Source organism: Anastrepha obliqua, chromosome 5 (genome assembly GCF_027943255.1).
Source record: "Anastrepha obliqua isolate idAnaObli1 chromosome 5, idAnaObli1_1.0, whole genome shotgun sequence".
Taxonomy (NCBI): domain Eukaryota; kingdom Metazoa; phylum Arthropoda; class Insecta; order Diptera; family Tephritidae; genus Anastrepha; species Anastrepha obliqua.
Window position 1 is genome coordinate 60682798 of NC_072896.1, and position 17492 is coordinate 60700289.

The 17492-nt window shown below is 34.9% G+C and overlaps 1 protein-coding gene across 4 annotated transcripts in view; it reads right to left on the reverse strand.

The window, feature by feature from the left end:
* Positions 1–667: 667 nt before the first annotated feature.
* The window catches only part of LOC129249464 (CUGBP Elav-like family member 2), a 205847-nt gene continuing 189022 nt past the window's right edge, over positions 668–17492 (reverse strand). For all 4 annotated transcript variants that reach the window (XM_054889292.1, XM_054889293.1, XM_054889295.1 and 1 more), the window contains 2 exons: positions 16617–16763; positions 668–3120 (listed from right to left, as the gene is read on the reverse strand). In XM_054889292.1, coding sequence (XP_054745267.1) covers positions 2849–3120; positions 16617–16763 — 419 coding nt within the window. In that variant the 3' untranslated portion in view covers positions 668–2848. The remainder of the gene's footprint in view (positions 3121–16616; positions 16764–17492) is intronic.

The following is a 17492-nucleotide window of genomic DNA, read 5'->3' on the forward strand; positions in this document are numbered from 1 at the left end:
ACTCCCACTAACTTTGGACGGCCGATCCACCCATGCCAGTGGCACACCCCCTGGAACTCCCCTGGGGGGTTCCCCATACAATCATTTCAAAATATCACCATTTTTGGCCTTTACATGAGAAAAGAAACTAAAAAGTTCGGCCCAAATTGGGGTACATCAGAATTCGTTTTAGAGGTATGGTTCCTTCGGCAAAGTTTCTTATTTTGATCCCTAGAATATGATTTTCACAGAGCAATGGGCGATATTTTTGCCTCCCCACAAATCGACCTGGCCTAATATATATATACATATATATATAATACAAAAAGAGCTTGTTTTTTCTTTGCCTAGTGATTCATTCATTAACCTTCTGAAATCTTGAATATAATCTTATTTAATTTGTGTATTCATAGACTTCATATATATAAATAAATAAATAAAAAGTGCGAAAATCCGAGGGTTGGTCAAGAGTTCACGACGGATAAATATTTATCATTTTATTCTCATATTGCAATTAGATGATTTTCTTAGTTTTTCCCCAACGTATCCTATTTTCGCGGGGGAGCGCACAAATGAGAATATCAGCGTATAAGAGTGCTCTAATGCTTATATGAATGTATGTATGTATGTTTAATGTTTAAGCAACTAAAGAAACTAAAATAGCACAAAAGCAAATTAAAACACACAATTTTACAGAAATTTCAAACAAAAACAAAGCTTTATTTGTATAAAATAATAAAGTTGCAGTAGCTGAGTATGCACGCCTCCATTTGTAATAAGCAGCGCGTAATTCACTTTACAAAGAACAAGAAAATTCATCAATCATAATTATAAAAATAATGCATTAACAAAGCAAATGTAAAATATTGAAAAAGGACTTACAGGTAAATATATTTATGTATGTAGATACGTAAAATGAAAAATAACGACATTTTCGAATAAATATATAAGTAAGCATTATACGGTTAAAATATGCAATACGTAAATATACTTATACATTATTTTACCACACACTTGTTTACTCAAATACCCTGCAGGGATATCGCAAAGTTCTGAATTAGTGGCCTTACTAATGACCTGGACAATCGTCCTTTCACTGAGGAGTGCAGTTTAGAAGTTGAACTTGATACAACCCATTATATATACATATCGATGGTTTTCGAGAAAAGTGGCACAACTCAAAAATACAAAATACTGAGTTGGGTCAGTTTTCTAGATAAGTGACGCGCCAATTCGATCACCTGACAAAGCGACACTAACGCCATCTCTCAGAATTGTTTCAAGATTCGCTTATGACGCTTTTCCAGATAAAAATATATAAACTCTGTAGTTGATTTTTGCTTTAAACGAAAAAAGTCCGAATTTGAATTAATTTTGAGTTGTGTCGCTTTTCTCAAAAACCATCGATATATAGATTTAGGCTACATTGTATTTTCGAAAGTTCTGGGCACTAGTCCAATTCAATTCAAAATCCTTGATGTGTGAACGATGGGCATTTCCTTACCCACCCACAACTGTGAACTAGAATTACTTACGCACTGGCTCAGTTTACCCTGCAGGATACTCATCGACATAGATATATAAGTATGTGTGCATAAGAAATTAAGAAAACTGAAAAACTGCTGCCATGGTAATGACAAATAAACGATTCAAATACTAATATTTCAGAAACACTTGCTTTGGAACGAAATCGCACAATTTTATCTACGAAGAATTATATATATTGTAGATACTTCAATATAGTTATAAAGTTATACACATACATATACATATGCAAATGTAGTAGGTATTCTGTCCTCAATTTATTGAGAGAAGTAGAGTCATTTGAAATGAAGTTAATATGAGAGTTAAAAAAAAATTGAGTTGCAAAACTGTAGTTTCATTCATTACATTTATAAACTTTGTGCACATTCAGATTTAGTTTTTGTGACAGTTTGAAAACTAAAAATTTTAGATATACACATGTATACACTCAATTACATGCTCATATTTTTTTCATATACAAATTATTCAGTTCTCGATAAATATTCGTTAAAGAGCGTTGCTTGAAATTAAAAGGATGTAGTAAATGTTGCAACACTTTTTCCATCATACATTATGGCCTATACAACTTGAGACAATGTAAAATTGATTAGCATTTTGTCACTGCGAAATTGAAAACTCGCCGATATAGTATTTAATTATAATAAAAAAATACATAGAAGATTTTTTAAATGATGATAAATCTTTGCAAATGGCCATGAACAACATATCAATTCAACGTCGTAAAATTGCTGCTTCGTTTCAAAATGATAAATTTACAACATGTCCAAGTAATGAAAACTTTAAACAATCTATATTTACAAATAACTTAAAACCTAAATCCAATAATAAAGAAAAACGTTCAGTTTCTATATTAACAATTCAACATAAAATTCAGATAATGTTTTTCATTTTCTTTTAAAGAGTTGCTCTTGTGCGTATAAACTACGTAAACATTGTGTAAGGGTAGTTTTCAGACAAAGCGAATCTTAAAAAATACACATTAATTCAAAACGAATTGGCCATAATTCAAGCATATACACTAACATATTTATATTTGAGTAAAATATGTGTTTGTATGGATGATTGTATAGTAAGCAGTTGTTTCGTATTCCTACCTCCCACACCAACAGAATTTTTCACATCATACAGTGATTGAATTGCCGCACAGCTGGTCAACATCAATTCAGTTAGTTCAAAATGTTATTACTATCCCTCTTTCCCATTCCTTATTTCGTTATTCCATTTGTGAGTTGCCGTGATTTTCTCCATCGTCGTTCACCAAACGGTCACCCAAATCGTCTTCCACAAACTGGCCAACTGGGCGATATTTCCTACTAACAATGTTCTAGTAAGGTTTTGAAGCGTCCTTGGGTTTCTTCAGTTGCACCTTTAAGCGCTTAGTGCCTACTTGGAAACCGTTCATCGCTTTAATGGCTACTTGCGCTGACTCCGGGTTATCGAAAGAGACGAAACCGAAGCATTTGGAGAGATTGGTTTGCTTGTCGATGAAGACTTTGGCAGAAATCACATTTCCAAATGGCAGGAAAGTAGATGCCAAATCGGTGTCAGTGAATTCTTGTGGTAGATGATAGATGAATAAATTACATCCTTCGGGACCTGCAAATAAAAAAAATTCAAATTAAATGGCTTTAAGGTAGAAAAGTTTGTGTGATCAAGTATTTTAATCATTTTTGTTGAATGTGCTAAATTTAAAAAAATACTTATCTCTTATTAGATTAACCTGACGAATAAAGCTAGGCTACTTATTTGAGTACATTGGCATTTCCTGGGAATATTTTTCAGAAACAACCTAATTAAGCAGCAATAAATAGTGGGCTAGAATTCAATTAAGAATATCTTTCTTATATGAGCGAAACTCGAAAAATGGCATTAACAAACTATTATTGACGCCTAAAGTTATCACTAGCCAGCAAGTTTGATTTTGTAGCATGGTGTAATTAATCAAAGAATCATTTCAATGTACAGGGCCCGCCATCTATCGTTACGGATTTGAACTAGGTATTATTTGAAGAATGGTAACACTTAGCTGTCATCTGATTTGACAGAAAATTAGTGTTTTATTCTTCCGCTGAACGAAAATGGTTGTGTATACGCTCAAAGAACGCTGGGAAATATTGCGACATTACTTTGAATATCATGGTAATGTTGCAGAATGTGTAAGAAAATTACGTACGGCAATAGGAAGAAGAAAAGCACCGAATGAAGCGTATGTGCGTTACTTTGCGAAAAAAGTAAGAGAAACTGGGTTGCTTATTGACAAACCAACGCGTGACCGACCAAAAACCGTGCGTACACCGGAAAATATTGCTGCTGTGGCCGAGAGTGTTCGTGAATCACCAGGAACATCAGTTCACCGTCGTTCTCAACAATTGGACATTTCGGAGACATCATTGAGACGAATTTTGCGTAAAGACCTTGGTATGACGCCGCACAAAGGCCATATGAATGAAGTTGTGTTCCATCATTAACCGGAAGGATTGTACTTTAAAATAAAAAAAACAGTTTGGAAAAATATTGAGTAGTTTCTTTTTTATAGCATTTTTAATTCCGTAAAGTTATATTGCGAACCCTATATTTGTTTGGAAACGATTAATTTTTTGAGGTAAGGTAACATTATAAAAATAATATAAAAATAAAATTTTTATTATTATTTTATTTTTATATTATTTGATTGATAGTCTGGATTTTTGGCCGATCGCAAAGCACTGCAAATTCGATAAATGTTGGCATTGGTGGGTTTCCATTTTCGTATCCGCTTGCCAAAGCTTATAGGGCTTCTTCGAGTAGCCTCCATCAATGCACAGGGCTAAATCTTATTGTGGTGCGGACTGAACAGACAGTTGTATGCCTGATTCAACGAAGCTCTTAACTTGTGTACACATATTCGTATCACTGCCCAGAGTTGACACAAGTTGCAGATCACTTCGTTTTCCAGCCTTACCCAAGCTCACCTGTGTCGACGCCATAAGCTCATCATATGTATTCGTTTCGATTAGTTCCGAAACTCTCACGTTCTGCGAAGTTTTTTTACTGATTGCCCTAGTTCAGTTGAAAAACCTGGCTTAAAAAGTAAAATTTCTCCATCCAAATACTCCTTATGTTTTTTCTCAAGCCATTTACTTTACCAGCTATGTAAATTTTTTAATGTTTTTGTTTTAATTAACGATTGTTATTAATTTTTTAGAAGCTTACTAATACGAAATTTTCATTTGATAATTTAACTTGTTTAAAAAGCATTTTACAATATAACCGCTACTCGCTCTCTATAAAGTTTGCTATTCTTGTGAGTATTAAACGTTTTCGAGAAGAATTCAACCGAAGGAAGCTGGATGCTGCATGAATTTTTAGTCTACATGAATTTTTAGTCACTGTTTGTGAGCATATAAACAACGGATCATTATCTTGTTGAAGCTAAGATCCGCCAAGCTCAAGTAATTCGCAGAATATTTTCGGAGTAGAAACCTTTCGAAGTCAAATAATACAAGCCAAATCACATATGTATGTATGCATGTGTAAATATGTTAAAGACTTTACTGTAATAAATTATTTCCATATTAAATTATGTAACTTTCAATTAAATCTATCACAATTTACAAGGAATCAAATCCTTAATAACAGAAGCAGCTTTGGATGTGCGAATACTGTAGATCCCAGTATGTAGAGCGGAATACATATTGGTATGCTTGTATACGTACGTTTTCGTGGTTGCGTGTTTGTAAGTATACATGTATGTATGTATGTATGCCTGGATGAGCATTGATATAGGGAGCGCACATAATCCAATATAGTGGAAACTGCTCTGCGAGCATTATTATTATTAATAACATCGACAGCGAGCGGCATATCGTCTTAAAATAGATTAAAAGCAACATCATACAATAGAAGCAGTCAGAAAACAGAAAGTTTATCAACAGCTTCACAAATCCTTGTATGTCGAGGTTTATCACAACATAATCACGAATGCAAGGATGTTGCCAGTTATGTATTTTTAATACATAATAAAAGGCTATAGTTTTGCAATTCCTGGGTGTAAAAATGCAGATATACTGGGTGTAAAAATGCAGATGTACCATATATTACGTTTATAAGTTAAGGGTGTTTTTTAATAGCTTGATAACGTGAAATGATAATCTGGTAGATAATTTCAAGGAATTTATCTTTTTTAATGCAATATGAGGAGGCTAAACTCAGTTCGCACCGAACTTTCTATACTCTATTTTATAAATTATTGTAAAAACATTTTGCTTTTTGTAGTGATGGCTTAGATGGAGATTTTGTGAAAGTTCAGATGGAATGAAATAATATGCAATATGGAGTCCGAAGAAAGGCTAAAAATAGTTTTCATTACTTCATCGACTCAACAGGTACATTTAACAGGTACAATGTCAAAAGAGCGGTTGAATGGGGTGGCACGGTGGAAATAATTTTATAAAAATTTGTTGAAAGCAAACGACAAGTCAAAATCAAATTATACCTTTTTTATTTATTTTCACGCAACTTTATTTGTTCCATTGCAATTTTGATTTAATTTTTTTTATTAAAAAAAATTTTATGATATCTTATTTTATTGCAAGTGTGTATATACAGGGTGGGCCATATAGCGTTTGCTTTTTGAACCACCTATTTTTTTGAGAATGGTAACACAAATGACATGTTAAATGTGTTCATAATTTACTGAAAGATTTGGCATTTACGAAATGGGACGCTATACGCTTGAACAAAATTGGGAAATATTGAAAACCTATTTCCAAAGTGGTGAGTCTTCTTCTTCTTCCGCGGTTACAGTAAATAGCCAGCGTTACCGTGACATGCTCAACGAGTTTTTGTTTCCAAAAATTAAAGAGGATGACATGGACGACATTTGGTTCAACAGGACGGTGCAACTTGTCACACTGCCAAAGTTACACTCGAACTTTTGGCTACCGTTTTTGAAAACCGAATAATCAGTCGAAATTCCAATATCAATTGGCCACCTCGGAGCTGTGATTTAAGCCCGTTGGACTATTTTTTGTGGGGAGCCGTTAAGGACAAATGCTATGCGAACCATCCAGAGACGATTGATGCTTTAAAACACGAAATCGAAGTTGCCATTCAAGAAATTGGAGCCCAAACAATCGAAAATGTGCTTAAAAATTGGGTAGATCGAATGGCCTACTGTAAAGCCAGTCGTGGCAGTCATTTGAATGATATTATTTTTCATTCATAAATGACAGTGTTCAATCTTCAAAATAAAAAAAAAAGTTTGAAAAAATATTGGTTAGTTTTTTTTTATAGCCGATTCAAAAAGCAAATTTTACATGGCCCACCCTATACTTAAGTTTTTCGTACTTATGAGAAATAAAGTATTGTAAGAAAACCTAGAAATTTGTATTTGTTTTATATTAGCATATTTATATTATATCTCGATTTCTTTATAATATTAAATACTACCGCTATGTGAACAAAATTATAATAGCTTAGGGAACAAGTGCGCGGTCATTATGAAGAGTATTTTTTTAAGAGCTTGAGAGCTTAAAATGATAATACAAAACAGAAATAGTGTTGGAATAGTATATAATTTCAAGGCATTTATTTTTTGAATATGACGTCCGGTATACGTCAGTTGCGGCTGCGAGTTGCATGGTCCATTCGATCAGCCGAATTCTTAACAACTTTGTCCAATAACTCTAAACAATAAATCTCCATGAGCCCAATCAGCAAAAAAGCGACGCAAACAATGGTCACTTGGCTTAAATTTTTGCATGAGCTGTATTTTATAGTCACGTAAGCTAAGATCCATACCGTAAAAACTTTCCCGCAGTCGAAGGCCAATGGCCAACAAGTTGGGAAGTACATTCGACATTTTTTTTTCCAAAGTAAATTTCCACGATTTGGAAGCGTAGTGTAAAACGAGGAGGAGTAATCATTGCACTAGAAAGTGAATTTTCTGAGACATTATTCTTATCAATTAAGAATGCGACATCAATTCTTCCATTAGAACGTCTTTTTAATATGTGACTAACATCTGGTGCCTAGACTGATGATTGGAAAATTACTCATATTAATCCGGTTTTTAAGATTGAGAATAAAAATAACGACTGCAATTAAAGGTTTGATATATAAAGTGGTAGACAGTTTCTAAACTTTTCAGAAGCATAGTTAAATTGTGCTTACAACAAAAAGTTTAATTTCTCCATAGCTTGTTGTTTTTTATGAATACTGAATCGCACCGGTTCCTGGGGGTTTCCACGTCTAATGTATATACACGGATTTTTTTAAGGGCTTCGACAAAGTATCGCACTCGATCTTGGTTACAAATTATCAAAATTAGGCTTCCATTCCATTTTTTGCAATGTATTTGGTCATAGTTGACTAATAAGCGATTTGTAGCCAGAATTGGAGATATATCTTCCGACACATTCATTGCCTCTTCTGGGCTCCCTCAAGGGAGTATAATAAGCTCTTTACTTTTCATTTTATGAATGACATAAGTAATTGATTTTCTTTTGCTAACTTTCTGCTTTATGCAGATGAATTGAAAATATCTTTGGTTATAAAAAGCGCTAGTGACATAATTAGGCATCAAAATCAAATTCACCATCTTAATCCTTGGTGCAGGGAGAAGGAGGGTGTTGAGCATTTGCGCATTTTATATTTCCTCGTTAATAGGATGAGCAGGTAAAAAATTATTACTCAGCAGGTGATTTTTGTTTTGTTTACCGTACGATCAATCGTTTTTCCCAAAAGTCTGAAGTGACAGACAGAAAAAAGAAGTGGTCGTTCTCCCGTGATTCGGGAAAGAATTCGCAGAAATCCCCATATAAAGCGGAAAATCATGCCGAGGGAAATTAACGTATCAAACAGATCCATGTCATGACTATTTAGAGGTGATCTCCACGTTGAAAGCCTTCCGAAAATTAGACTCGACAGATAAAAGCAGCTTCTTTGGTGGCACGCGGCCGAGGGCCATGAAAATATTCTCTTCGCAGATGAGAGAATTTTCACTGTTGAAGAAGTTTTTAATAAGCAAACCGACAAAATCTATGCTAAAACTTCTAAATACGCAAAAAATATTGTTCCAAGGGTTCAGCGTGGCCACCATCTAGCCTCCGTAATGGTTTGGTGGGAGGATCTTGTAAAGACGTTACATCTCTTCATTTCTGCGAAAAAGGGGTTAAGTTCGGGGCAAAAGTGTACCACGAGGATGTCTTATAAGATGTGGTGAAGCAGTTGGGCAGAACTCTGTTCTTCAGTGCATAAGTCAAAAACCAGCAATGGCTAAAAATCCATATTCCAGGGTTCATAGCCGCAGAAGATTGGCCGTTTGGAAGTTCAGATCTGAATCCATTGGATTACAGTTTGAGGTCAGATTTGGAGAGACCCCTGTCCAAGGCTTCACAGAAAATTTCTCAAATAATCTTTGATTCGGGTAGCACCGTCAGTATCCATGGAAGCCGTGCATGCTGTAATTGTTTAATGGTCTAATCGTTTGAAGGCTTGTGTAAAGCAAATGGTGGCAAGTTTGAATGAAAATTTAATATTTTGTTTTTTACTATTTACATGATTAAATAACAAAAACTTCATTAAAAGAAGTATTATAATTTCGTATCTATAACAGATAAGCTCTTAAAATCAAACCTTCATTTCCTTTCAATTTGCCATTTAGAATTGAAACTTCGACATTTTTTATAGCAAGTCTAGTTCCATTACAAAACCGAGGTGAGTAAAAGAATTATAGCGCACCAAGTTTGAGTGAAAGTATTGTATATGTGGTGGATACACGTATTTTTAAAATAGTGGCTCCAAATATGTAAAAATATGTACTAAAATTTCATCAAAATCAGTTCAGTGGCTTAAATAAGGAAAATAAGAGCATATAAATATAGGTCCTCCGCTACCGGTTGAAATAAGGCTCTTTGAAAGTCTTTTATCACAGATAGTTATGTAAAGTAGAATACTGAGTGTAACAGAGCAAAGGGCACTGAGACGTAAAACCTATTTTCTAACCTAGTAATACTCGTATGGTTCTAATTTTGCCGCAATAATGAATGATGAAGTGTTATTGGTTCTTCACGGCCTGAATAGCGTGGTAGATAAGCGTGTGACGACTAATCGGTGGGTCCGATTATTTACAAGATACATAAAATAAGTGAGATACATAAACATAAAAAGCTCTTTCTAATGGCGATCACCTTTCGGCATACAACGACAAACTTCCAAGTGCATTTTTGCCATGAGAGAGAGTCTTATAAAAATTGTCCAATATTCGGAGTCGGCATAAAACGGATATTTGAGGAGAATCTCAGCCGAACTCTTAAGAAGGGACATATACTTCTTGGTAGACGACTTTCTAACGGTAAATGGTTTGAATATAAGGCAGGAGAAGTATTTCAACCTCTGTCTGGTCAAAATCAAATATTGTACCGCTCATCTTGCTAGAGTCAAAACATAGTACATCTGAAAACGTGGTTGACTAGTGAGCAACAACCTTTGTACATATTTGCGACGTGTCATAACTTAAGTGTTAAAGCAAGACATGTAAGTGTACCTACTAAATCGGTTGCGGCTTCAAAAAAAAAACAAAAAACGTATTTAAAAATATTACATGGTTGTATTTGAACATATTTAAACTATTTTTTAACATAGCAACTATCCCTTTCCATGTAAGTAGTGAACCAGAGCATGAGCTTTTTTATGACTGCTTCGTCTCGTACCAATTCCTTCGCCCACTTTTCCACGTCCTCATTAACTTCCTTGTCGTCGATATAAAATGTGGGGGTTAAAAACATCCCATCCAAGTGAGTCCAAAAGTAGCGTTTTTAAACTCACGACACCATCATAACCCCATCGCCATAAACAGATTTCACCTCTTTAAAAATCTTAACTGGAGTTCTCTTCAGTAGAGAGTATATGTTGGAACAAGGGTTGTCCGGCATTAAATTTTTGCTATTAGCAACAAATTTTTTCGTAAGCTTTAGAGAAACCTAGTGATATAAGCGATATAGTATCATACATGTTTTCCGCAGTTAAGGAATTTCGTCGATGGTCAAGGTAAAGGGTCTTTCAAAAATGACGCATAGAAGTCAGTAATGAATAGTTCCTGGATCGTATCTCCTTTATACCATCTTTGAGATTTTTCAAATAAGCAGATGAAAAGTTTTACACGATAGAAAAACGGATTAAAATTATTGAAACTTATTATGAAAATTGTTGCTTTTTAAAAACAACATATCGCAAAATTGGGGATTTTTTAGGTGGAAATAATCGTCCGAATCAGTCGACAATTCAAAGGTGGGTGAAAAATATTCAAGAAAGGACCAGTTTCTAGGAGAGAAAAAGGACTGGCTGACTAAAAACTGAACGTCGTGTGGAAAATATTTCTGCTATAGCGCAAAGTGTTGCTAGACAACCTTCCAAATCGATATCTCGACGTTCTCAGCAATTGGGCATTCATGAATCGACTGTTTGGCGAATTTTATCTGTAGTGGATCCTTATGGTGGACATTTAAATGCCAAAATTTTGTACATAAAATTATTAAGAGCTGTATTTAGAATAAAAATAATTAAAATGAAACCGGAAATAATCTACATTGTGTTTTATTTGTAAACAACATCTAGGCGTGCCTTTTGAAATACCCTTTATAACAAAGAATCAGATATAGTCTTCTTTTTGAAAGCCTATTCGATTCGAGCATAAAAGTTGAATATGGCCGAGGTTTTTTTTAATTTCGCTTGGGATGATTAAACTACTTTTGAACGCCTGAGGAATGTATTTGTTGTATTATATATGGCATTGAAGAGTTGGATGATTTTTTGTTTAACTGGTGTTAGTAAGTTATTTATCACAGTGTATGATCTTCAGCCAATCCCTGGTAGGGATTGTTTAGTGTAGCATGAGGTGTTTTTATATGGGACTTTGCGGTGTTGAACAGTTGTTGACATGAGATTGTTCTGACCATTGCTCATCCAACCGGTTCTGTTTGCGATTTTGGTTGGTCCCTTTGTACCTTTTATACAATTAATGAATACTTATCAGTTTACACCGCATGGACTTTTTACACACATAGTACAATAGATCGAAATGGAATTAAGTTTGCGTACCAGACCTCTCCATATTTTCATAGCAATGTGCTAAATAAAATATTTTAAAATTGCAGGTTTTAAATATATCCTTACTAAAGGAGATATCTAGATGTCACTAGTGAATAATTCCAAGCCGGTACCATTTTACGGTACGAGTTAAAAGTATTGAAATTTATTATGAGAATGGTCAACATATCGCAAAGTTCGTGATTTTTTTTGTGCGAATAATCATCCAAATGAGTCGACAATTCGAAGGTTGGTGAAAAACTTTCAAGAAACTGGTTTTATCGAGGATAAAAAGCACCGACAGACCGAAAACTTGACGTTATGCTGAGAAAGTGTTGCTTAACAACCTTCAAAATTGATTCACGTTGTTTTCAACAATTAGCCATTCATGAATCAACCGTTTGGCGGATATTACCAGTACACGTGCTCATAGTGGACATTAGTGGACATAGTGGATGTCCTTATTCACTTACAATTGTTAAGAGCCGTATTTTGAACAAAAAACTGAATCCTGAAAGAACCTAAATTTGTACATGTTTTATTTAAAACAAGATCTAGCCGCGCCTTTTGAAAGACCCTTTAAAATAGCTTATGTTCCCTCACCCTCTCTCAAGGAATCTCTTCGGTGCCTCTTTTCGTCAATGTGAACGCTTTAGTGAGTTTATATGCATGTAACAAGCGCACGACAACTCTTTGATGACTGCCCTTGCGGAAACAATATATGTAGGTAGGTGGCGTGCACGTACACAAATTTATTTGTAGTTGAAGAAGCTTTTCGGTGCTTTGTGCAACATATACCCTTGCTATTGCGATATCCTTGTTGGATTCCCTGTAGTTGCAACATCGCCTACGTATAGTGAAGGGTGCGGGCCATTATCTGGTTTAAAGCTGGGGGATTGCATTGTACAGTACGCAGAAGGAATGCATTACTGCATTTCCACACACAGGAGCACTTTGGACATGCATCCTTATATATGTACAATTACGCACTAGCCTGTGCGTACACGCACAAACGCTTTGACACTGGTGTATTCAGATAGGAGGATGCGTTTCGCTTTAATTAATTTAAACACAACAGAAATTGCATTAGTGCACCAAAGCGCGAATGCATGCATTAGGAAAAATACACCCACCACAAAAGTGAAAGGTTAAAAGGGTTGGCCTGAGCAGCTCCAATGTGTTGATTGCATTACCTTATGGGTGCAAGCTGGCCCTATTGGATGTATTTGAGACTACCAAGATTGCACACAAAGGCGTGAGGGGATAATCGTACACGAGCAGCCATTAACTGCACCTGAAAGCCCATTTACTTTAGTTGAAACAAATTCACTATACTGATCTACACACCATTGCAGTTCAGTAAAAAGTTATATTTTGCGGAAGAATCCCGTCTTCGATGAAATCAGTTGTAGTTTTTAATGTCCCTGAATATAATGAAACAGTTTTACTGTGAATTTGTATAAGTTTTCACTGGTGCTTTTCGCAAGTTATGCCTAAGCAAATACATATTTGGACAAAGCAAATATAAAAACTAATGGAGGCTCACTTCATTTGGGGAATTTTTTAGGTCCATATGTCCTTTGGGCAGCGTTCAACATACCCACACATACACTTATTCAGTTGCAAAGCTACACACGAGTATATGCAAATAAAAGAAATAATAAAAACACGTTTATTTTGAGTAGAAGTTTGTTCAAGCATTCTTTTGACATCGTACTTCTTACAAAATGTTTGAGCCGATAAAGTAATAAGAATAGTCTTTGATTCTGGCAAGTTGTATTGAAACGAATTACTGAATAGTTAATAAATTATATCTATTATCTTTCTGGTGCATTTCAAGGGCTTTGAAAACGGTTTTTGGGTTTTCCTCGGACTCATATAGCAAATTATTTACCAAAAAAGTTTTCTATCCGAAACCGTTAATCCGGATTACTGGCGCAGTTATTTCTGATTGAAATTGTAGTGTGACAGACGGTCATTACGCGGATTTTTAAGCTAGCAGCTGATTTGCTTATTGGCTAGTTTGTCAGTAAAGGATGGACCGCAGGCAATAACTACGAGCATTAGCTGTGCTCATACTAAGAAATAATTATTTATTTCAAAAAATCTTAAATTGCAATTTCTCAAACCTCGCCGAAATATCAAACAATTAATGCAATGTGCAAACTAGCGTTTCTCTTGTTCTTCTCTAAAAGTTTCATTAAATTTCATTCACAATAGATATTAATTGTCATTTTTCAGCAATGTTGCCATCGAAAATTCCCCTAATCCGCTTAAATTATATAATAGTATAGTTGTCAATCCGCATTAGATGCACTCGATTAACGACAGACGGTGGGTGGGTCTAGGCTATAAGATAAAAACGTAAGAACTTTTTTTAAAGTATCATTAGCAAAATTTAATTTGGACTGAAATTTTTGGAATCAATGTAATTTACAGAGAATGAGAGTAATAGCTTATAACATCCAGGTTCGCATAGTTTTGCAGTACCACTGTATATTTAGTTGTAGTTGAGATGCAAAATCCATTATTACTAAAAATTTAGTGATAGTGAAAAAATAAACTAAACTTTTAAGGGACACAAATTTAGTGATAGTGAAAAAAAAATATTCCATTATCACTAAATCTGTAGTTTGGAACACATTTGAATTTATATTTTATGTCCGATATTAGTTATCAACTGGTTTGTTAATAAAACTTTTTGTTGGTGTAGAGGCAGTGTAACGAAATGATGTCATTAAAGCAGTCTAACGAAATAAATCACGACTTCTTGGTGTCAGCAGCGAACTCATTTGCATGGCACTCCCGAGTTTTAGAAGTCAAACACAGATTAGGTGAACTATGCTACACGCTTGGAATTTCTACTTTTACTGAGGAAGAAATTGAATATTAGCAATAATATGCAGCGGTGATGCAACCCATCACAAAAGCTATCGACTTCCTTCAAGGAGAACGAAATATGCTCTTTGGTTATTTTATTTCCGCTTTAGTGCCCATCAAAATAAAAATGCGCCATTTAGCTCCCGAATACTTAAAATTACGTACGGAAATTAATATTCAAATGAAATCAAGATTACTGCAAAGGTTTGGAAAATATTATCGTTAGCATAGGATGCAGTTATTGCAGCTCTCATCATTATCGATATGAAATTAATATTTCACATATAGGTGATACTCGAGATAAACTTGTACAATGGAGTTTAAAAGACAACCGGTAGGAGAATATGCCCTCCATAATTGTTAATACATCATTTCAGCTTACATGTTTTAGATGAAAATCAACGTATTTATAGACTCCCATGGCGTAATTATAGCAACCGAAGTAATTTTGTACTTGAACGATGACGATAGAGCATTGATGGTTTGCACCGCTTTGCTATTATAAAAAACATGTTTTTAAAATGCAGCACACAGATCAGAAATGGATTGTTGTGTACAAAGGAAAATAAAAGGTCGTCTTTCTCGTTTTGGTGGAGAAACAGAAGAGGTGTTTGAGTATAAGAAGTTGCTTTTGCGATATCCATAAATTATTTTTCCGCACTGGCTTATGAAATTCTCGTCCGCGTACTCTAAATATGCAGCCATAAGGTTCTTTTATATGTATGTTTACATACATATACAAAAAAAAACAGATGGCCCTGTTGAAGCGACAAATGTTAAGATGTACATATACAAAACAGACAGTTCACAAAATCAAAATGTGTTCAAAGGGAAGATAATTTAGGCTCAAAATCGAGCAAATTACGCTAAAGGATGTTACAAACTAACAGCCACCATGTAAACATAAGCGTTCCACCTATTTGAAGGTAGTATTTGAGCCAGTAAAGTATACCTTCTTATTTATGTATTTAATATTTTAAAAAAGTAATTGAAGACTGTAAGTTGTGAAAGCAATTTTTCTAAATTAAACTCGGGCCCATTTAAAAACTTTTTCATAGTAGGGAAAGCATCTGGTGTACTGTTTCGAAGAACTTCAATATACAATTTTAGCTATTGTTTCTAAACAGATTAGGTGAACTATGCTACATGCAAACTTTTTCAAGATGATCTATTACACAAAGAACTTTGACTTTTTATTATGTATTCTATCAGTTCGAAACACTTTGCCTAACCAATTCTGGGTCGTGGTACTGTAGGCAACACTAAAATTTGATAAGCTCACAAAGTCAACATCTTCGAACGCAACGTACCGTGCATATCATCAAACTGAAGTTAATTTTCAAATCACTTTTCGTTGATGAAATTCAGAAAATAATTTTGAGAAGAATTAATTGAATCGAAATCGAATGTAAAAACCTTCGAAAAATTAATTCAAATTGGTTCAAACTCTAAAATAAATTGATAAGTCGCAGCGCACGTCTTCAGGTATGATAGAAAACGGTTCGTTTTAGAGTTTTAAATGATGTAACAGCCCAACTTTATTTTATATACATATAAAGATTTTTACTTTACTTATATTGGGATATGGTTGGATGTTCAGCTACAGCTTATGATTAATGACTGCACGTTGGCATTTTTGGTGGCTGTCCACTATTCATCTGGAATGGGTCATGTCCGTATAAGCGAAACATGAACATGAACATGAAATTGTTTAATTACATGTCAGCAGTGGCAGCAGCATTAACTGACACATTCTGCAAAACGCTAAAACCACATGAAACAATAGCCAATGGCGCACCACTTCCACGGTGCTCCTTACAAATGAACACGAGCAAATAAAGGCGATGCACTCAAAAGCAATACTGTTGTAGCCTGGCAAACAAGCGAAATGAACACTTACCTCATTTAGTAAATTAGTAACAGTTCTGTTCTGATTTTGTAGCGAAAATCGCGCACTGTCAGACACGTACTTTTATGTAGCATGTGAATACATATTTATCTTGTACCATACTACACCTATTCCGATGCAACAAATTATAAACGTGCAAAATTTCAAAAAATAGATAGCATAAATCCATGCTTCACACCTCTTGCAAGTTTACCAGTCACATCGCAACCAACTCTTATTTCACTAATGAACTTACCTTCGATTTGTTTACCAGCCGCTGCAGCTGCAGCACTACTCAATGCCACACTGGCCAAAGGCGAAGTCGATAAAGTGGTGGTGCCGAATTGTGGCAAGCCAGCAGCCGTTGACATATACGCAGACGCTAATGGATTCGGATCGGACCCTGTGAGTGAAGAGAAAATTTTGCGAATTTTAACAAAAATGTGGAGAAAATAGTTGCGGGTGCTGACAAATGAGTACGGATATATAAGTAATATGTGCGTAAATAAATGCATACAGTATCTGTTAAATATATATGTATGTAAGTATTATGAACGGAAAGTTTTTTTAACAAATTTACCTTTCTTGGCGTGAAAGCCGAAACTAAAACATTATATATATATATAATTGGCGCGTACACCCTTTTTGGGTGTTTGGCCGAGTTCCTCCTCCTATTTGTGGTGTGCGTCTTGATGTTTGTTGTTCCACAACTGGAGGAACCTACAGTTTCAAGCCGACTTCGAACGGCAGATATTTTTTTTATAAGGAGCTTTTTCATGGCAGAAATACACTCGGAGGTTTGCCATTACCTGGCGATGGGCGACCGCTATTAGAAAAAAACGTTTTCTTAATTTGATCTTTCACCGAGATTCGAACCAACGTTCTCTCTGTGATGGCGAGTAAAGGCGAAAGATTAATATGAAAGATTAATATGATATCGCCTTTAAATTCGGTGTGGGCACTGATAGCACACTGCTCAAATAACTAGATGTTCCAGTTCACGGAACTTCATCGTAAACAGGTATGCACAGAGTCATCAGAGAAAATTTTACAATGGACTGAAAAGAATACATCTATATATATGAAAAGTCTAAATTTCCTGTCTGATGTTAACTCGAGACAAATGTAGATA